Below are 6,000 nucleotides of genomic sequence, written 5' to 3' on the forward strand. Positions count from 1 at the left end.
TTGGGCCGTCAAGAGGCAGTCCCTTAGGAGCCAATGTGGTAGTTATACAGCTCTCAAATTTAATCAAAAATATCTTCATTTGTGTTCCGAAGACGAACGAAGGTCTTACGGGGTTGGTACAGCATGGGGGTGAGTAATTAATGACTTAATTTTCATTTTTGGGTGAACTAACCCTTTAAGACTCTCTAAGATATCTGTTATCTGCATGTATGGTAGAGTAGTGGTTATACATCACATTTACATTCATTTAGCTGACGCTTTTATCCAAAGCGACTTACAATTGCTATATTTGTCAGAGTTCGCACGCCAAGTGTCTTGCTCAGAGACACATTGGTGTCTCACAGTGGATTCGAACCCGGGTCTCTCACACCAAAGGGATGTGTCTTATTCACTGCGCCATCAACACCCCACACAATTAGTTCAGAAATTTCTTAAGATAATTTCTAAGTTCTTCTAAAGGCAAGTTCAGATTACCGTAATAATCATACTAGGAGCGCACTCCATTTTTTTTTTGGGGCAACTGATTTGATTATTGACCGATTATTGTTTACATAATATAGTGTCAATTCAGAGTACTTGTGCACATCACTAGTAATAGTAAAACGCATTATATTAATGTAGCTAGTGTATTGTTGTAATGCTTAGTTTTTGAAACAACCCAATACATTTATTTAAGATCTTTCCTTTGGGGGATTTAAGATAAGTTGAAGGTTATCCTAACTTTTTTACTGTATTTTAAGAGGTTAGTTTACAATGATTTTTAAAACATTCTTATCAGGAATTCGATTTATTCTTAAGTTTTGTTTTCAGAACATTTTTAAGTAAAAAGATAAGAACACTTTTTTTAAATGTTTTTGGGAATATAAAAAACTCTTAGCTTTATTCTTAAGTTGGAAAATGAGACAAAATTTGCAGTTAATACGATTTTTCTTCTCATGAATTTGAAATCGGGAAGAGAAACTGAACTGGAGAGTTAATGAGTCTGTCAGTTGATTGATTTGCAGAAAAAGATTTCACTTAAAAATGAAATCTAATTCTTAAAATCATCATATACCAGCACAGACACTTTGGAGTATTACCCCTTCTTCAGATTTTAATTCTTAAAAAAGGTTGTAGTCCAACACTCCAACTTCAAGTTCAGCGTTTGACAAGCTTACAGAAGTGCTTGTTGCAGCAAATACAGGGGTTGGGCAATGAAACCGAAACACCTGGTTTTACAACACAATAATTTGTTAGAATGGTGAGGGCCTCATTTTTCATCCAAATACAGCACCAATTGACAGATAGAAGTCCTTCACAGTGACCAGAGGGATTATGAGCCGTTCCTCTTCCAGAACAGTGTCCAGGTCACTATATGATGCTGGTGGACTCGCTCCTCCAAAACACCTCAATAATATTCAGATCTGGTGACTGTGCAGACCATGGGAGATGTTCAACGTCACTTTCATCTTCATCAAACCCTTCTGTCACAAGTCTTGCTGTGTGTGTTGGTGCATGATCATGCTGATGCACGGTTTGAGCATCAGATTGTCATGATATTGGAGCTCAAACCATCACTGATCCACCCGTGCTTCAGGCATATAGATGTGAAACCTCCAACATTGGCCAGTGTTTCAGTTTCATTGTCCAACCCCTGTAGCTCTATAATGTTTGAATTATACCATATCCTAAATGTGAAACTTTGGAACCTTTGTTTGAAATGGGAATAACTTTAAAAAGGGAAGTGCAGGCTCACTAAACTCTTCTGAAAAGCCTGTGTTGCAATACCATTTCCCAGAAGGGCTTGTTCCTATGAAATATGATCCTAATCATACTGTTAGTCATGCCACGAGCCCCGATAATCCAAAATTAATTTATTCATCATCTTTCTGAAAGGTTCAGCTACGTTTCCATCAAGGCTTATGAAGTGGTAGATTAAAAGCTCCATTTTAGCCATAGAAAGCTTTCCTTCTGTGTGTGAAATTGTCTCGTTTGCTCTACGCTAATTGATTCCTGTGTTGTGATCGGTTGTTTGGACGGATGGATTGCCCTCCGTGTGTTCAGTCATTCTGCCTTGATGTGATTGTCTAATTGAAGCGGAGCTCGAGCAAATCAAGCCGGACACTTGGGGGAACAGCTTTACAGCTCTCATGCTAACAGCAGCAAGAACCCTACACCCTTTGACAGCTGTTGTTTTCTTAGCCGATGTTGAGCCTGTATCGGGACACTGTCCAACTCATTGTAAATCACTGTTGCTCAGGTAGTTTGAGCACTGGACCTTGGAGCAAGTTACAAGGGTCGCTGGCTTTCCAGGTCACGCTGGTGAAATGATTAATGGCCGTGGCGGTGCTTTCTCCATAGCCTGGTGTGTCCTGCTGCTAGCTTTAGCCTGAGGGAGAGAGATGGAGTGAGAGTGTCTTAATGTACTGACAGTCTCACCTGTTCGCGGGATGTGTTGATGTGGTGATCCATCAAAATGCCCATTGAAGCGGTGGCACATGAGTGTCCCAGCATTCCTTTGTACATTGTACTGAATTTTGGATCAGTTAAAAGTTAAGTCAGTTCGTAAGCCATTGGTTTTTACATGCTTACTTGAAGGTTACGAAATATCATGATCATTATTAATTTTGTTACACAAATTACTTCTTTTATTTATCGAAGATGCATTAAATTGATCAAAAGTGACAGTAAATGCATTTATAATGTTACAAAAGATTTCTATTTTCTATTTCAAATAAATACTGTTCTTTTAAACTTTGCATTCAAGGAATTAGGGAAAAATATGATCAGTTTCCACAAAAATATTAAACTGTTTTTCACATTGATAATAATAATAAATTGTTTCTTGAGCATCAAATCAGCATGTTTAAATGCTTTCTGAAGGATCATGTTACACTGAAGAGACACTGGAGTGATGCTGAAAATTCAGCTTTGCCATTAGAAATAAATGAAATAATTAAAATATATGCAAAATGTAAAGCCAAATGGCATCTGCAAAAATTATATTAGACCTTCTCAGAAAACTAGCTTCACTTTTCTGATCTGGGCTGATATGTTGATCTCAAAGTCTTTAAGCTCTGTGGATTGAAGAGTTGGCCAGTTTCTTTAACAGTGAAAAACAAAAACAAAAAAGACACTAAAAATAGTGTCTCCTAAATATCAAAAGAGAAATGTAATTCCTCAGTCATCACAGTGTTCATACTGACTGTAATTAAATTACTGGAGGCCGCAAAGGTTCTGTACTTACGCTTTCCAGTAGATGTTTCTACTCGACTACAGTTGTCCTAGCAGAGTAACTGTGTAATTTTAGTGTATTTCTAGTGACATTTATATCTCAAGATATCTGGAGCATGTGTGGAAACCACTGAGTAGATTAGGGTATTTCAGGGTGAAAGGTCTTGTGCCTTATATCCTGTAAATAGTTCAATAATGAAGCTCTACCATCTTCACATAGCGTTAATTTCATCATTTTCCCATTTCTGGATCTCTCTTCCGTCTCTTCTTGTTTGTTTACACCAGTGTTTTCATGAGGGAATCTGTCTTGAAGTGTCTTTAAACATCACCGGCAGTGGACTCACACAGACTAGTGACAGCTGATCTCTCACACACACACACACACACTGCTCTCTCTCTCTCTCGCGCGCTATGAATTCTGCATGACTCCGAGGTATTGAACGTGTCATACATGTCTAATGTTTCTCATGGCATGAAAATAATGGAAAAATGATGCCCTGATGTCTTTTGATCAATTTAATGCAGAATAAAAGTAGTATTATTATTATTTTATCTTGTCACTTCATAAGAAATGAAAAGCATCAGTTTGGAACTTAACAGCACAATTCATTACACCTCTCAATCTTCTTCAATCTTTCTCCACAGCTCACTCTCCAGAGCACCAAATCCAGAGTGGCCTTCTTCCAGGAGCTATAGCCATCCAGCCGGACTGGACTATAGTGTCTGAATAATGTCTCGTTCTGTCGTCGTCACATTCCAATATAATCCTAGCACATTCCGGTGATGAAGAATGTATATGTTTACATGCATTACTCTAAGAGGACCAGGACCTCAATTAAACAGAACTACAGAGGGAGAACGTGTTTTTAAAGGGACACTAACGTAAACTTGTTCACATACATAGTCACACTACACCTCGTTTCCCAATATCCCTCCGTCTGCAGGAGGTCAAAACCCCATTGTAAAGACACTACGAATAGCAGTGTACATATATCTGTGCAGTGCATCTTAAATTCATCTCTCCAGTTGCACGGCAGATCTCTTTCGATCGATATGTGTCAGAATCCTTGGCTAAAGCAGTGGTATTGCACCCTTGTGTCTTATTAGGTTAGGTGTATATATTTTTGCTCCACTACGGAGCAGTCTGGTCATTCATAAAGGCTGATTTAAACCTTATAGGCTCTATGCACGGTGGTATTTCCGGTGAAGGTGTAAGGATGCTCGATAACTTCCGTCCGATCGTAGAGTCCAATGCAATACCGAGAATTTATATTGAATTTTATACTCCATGGTTATAGTAAAGAAACCTTAGTCACAAAAACAGACACCCCTCGTTGTGTTTATGCTTCTTTTTAAAATTATATTAAATAAACATAACTATATATAAAATTACATCTAAACGTATGAACGTTTCGTTTCAAAGACGGGAGGACAGTACATTTTGAAGACTCTGCCATAATCCCGTTTTCCTCGGTTTTCCACCGCTTTAATCTCCCCAACCGGAAACTAACGAGCATCCTTGCGTTAAATGCGGAACTTATGCGTGCATATAGCCCATTGTGTTACAGTTTAGAAGTGTTTACTTTCTCTCAGAGGATAGGTTAGTACAGGATATTATTAGGGGGGGAAATGCGTTTGTGAGAACATTATGTGGAAAACCATTTTTACATATGAAATATTTGGGATTTTTAAAAGAAAACATTTACTTGACTTGAAATGTTTTACAATGTTTTTTTTAAAAAAAAATGAATATATTTTTTAAAATGTTTTCATGCAGATAAATAAATGAATAGAAATAATCTTAAATATTCTTTGGCTGTTCTTTTTTTATTTATTTATGAAACACTTTACTTTGCACATCCCCCAAGCACTAAGTTTTACACTTTAGTATTCAACTTGTCCCACACCGACTGTGCCACAGGCATGATTGAAATCATGCGCCTATTATTTTTCAGTGACCAGATGTACAATTTTCACCTGGTGGGCAGTAAAACGGGCACACAAAAAACACCCTGGCCATTTTGTCCATAAGCATGGCTCATAGAGCTTACATCTACTGCCCACTTTATTTGCAGTCTTGGTTCCTTTTTTTTTTTTTACCCATTAATAGTCCTCATAGGAATTATAAACATATATATTAAATATTATTATAAATATTGCAAAAAAAAGTGTACATATACTGTATTATTTTCTTGATGAAATGAATGGCACATCCCATAAAGCATTGTGAATGACCTGAGTAAAAACAGTGATTTATTTCAAAGCAACGTATGAATTATAATATCCACATGGGAAAATCTCAACAAGCAGTGGTGCAAAATATGTGTTTTGGCAGATGATAATCTTATTACTCTTTTAAATCTTTTTTTATAAATGTATCCACTGTATGTCCGACTGATTTGCACTGTATTCCTTCTTTTGATTGTAAACCGAACTCAAATGGCACTGAGAATTGGGTAAGAGTTGAAACCCTGTTGATGACCTGGGTCTGTGTTGGATAGTTTGATGTGTAATTAGTTTGAAGTGTAATTAAACTCGAGGTTCTGCGGGGTGCGGACTGGATTGATTGCATTCCTAGAGCTTCCAATTCAAACAAATGGGTTTTTGGGGTGCGGACTGATGGGGCAGTGACCCGCGATGTAACCCCCTGAGTCAGTCCTAGAGCTCCTCCTGTCCGTTTTTAGGGGAAGAAATGAAAAGAAAGAAAGGACAGCGATGTATTGAGAACAGCAACAGCAGTCTGTTGGGATTCCTGGAGAATGTTACACAAGGTAAATCAATATAATC

General features: G+C 37.6%; 1 protein-coding gene across 3 annotated transcripts in view; it reads left to right on the top strand.

The window, feature by feature from the left end:
• Nucleotides 1-4,948, top strand: part of nf2a (NF2, moesin-ezrin-radixin like (MERLIN) tumor suppressor a) — a 36,801-nt gene extending 31,853 nt beyond the window's left edge. For all 3 annotated transcript variants that reach the window (XM_039659074.2, XM_039659069.2, XM_039659073.2), the window contains exon 19: nucleotides 3,859-4,948. In XM_039659074.2, coding sequence (XP_039515008.2) covers nucleotides 3,859-3,909 — 51 coding nt within the window. In that variant the 3' untranslated portion in view covers nucleotides 3,910-4,948. The remainder of the gene's footprint in view (nucleotides 1-3,858) is intronic.
• Nucleotides 4,949-6,000: the final 1,052 nt, after the last annotated feature.

Source organism: Pimephales promelas, chromosome 4, assembly GCF_988280905.1.
Source record: "Pimephales promelas chromosome 4, fPimPro1.hap1.1, whole genome shotgun sequence".
Lineage (NCBI taxonomy): Eukaryota > Metazoa > Chordata > Actinopteri > Cypriniformes > Leuciscidae > Pimephales > Pimephales promelas.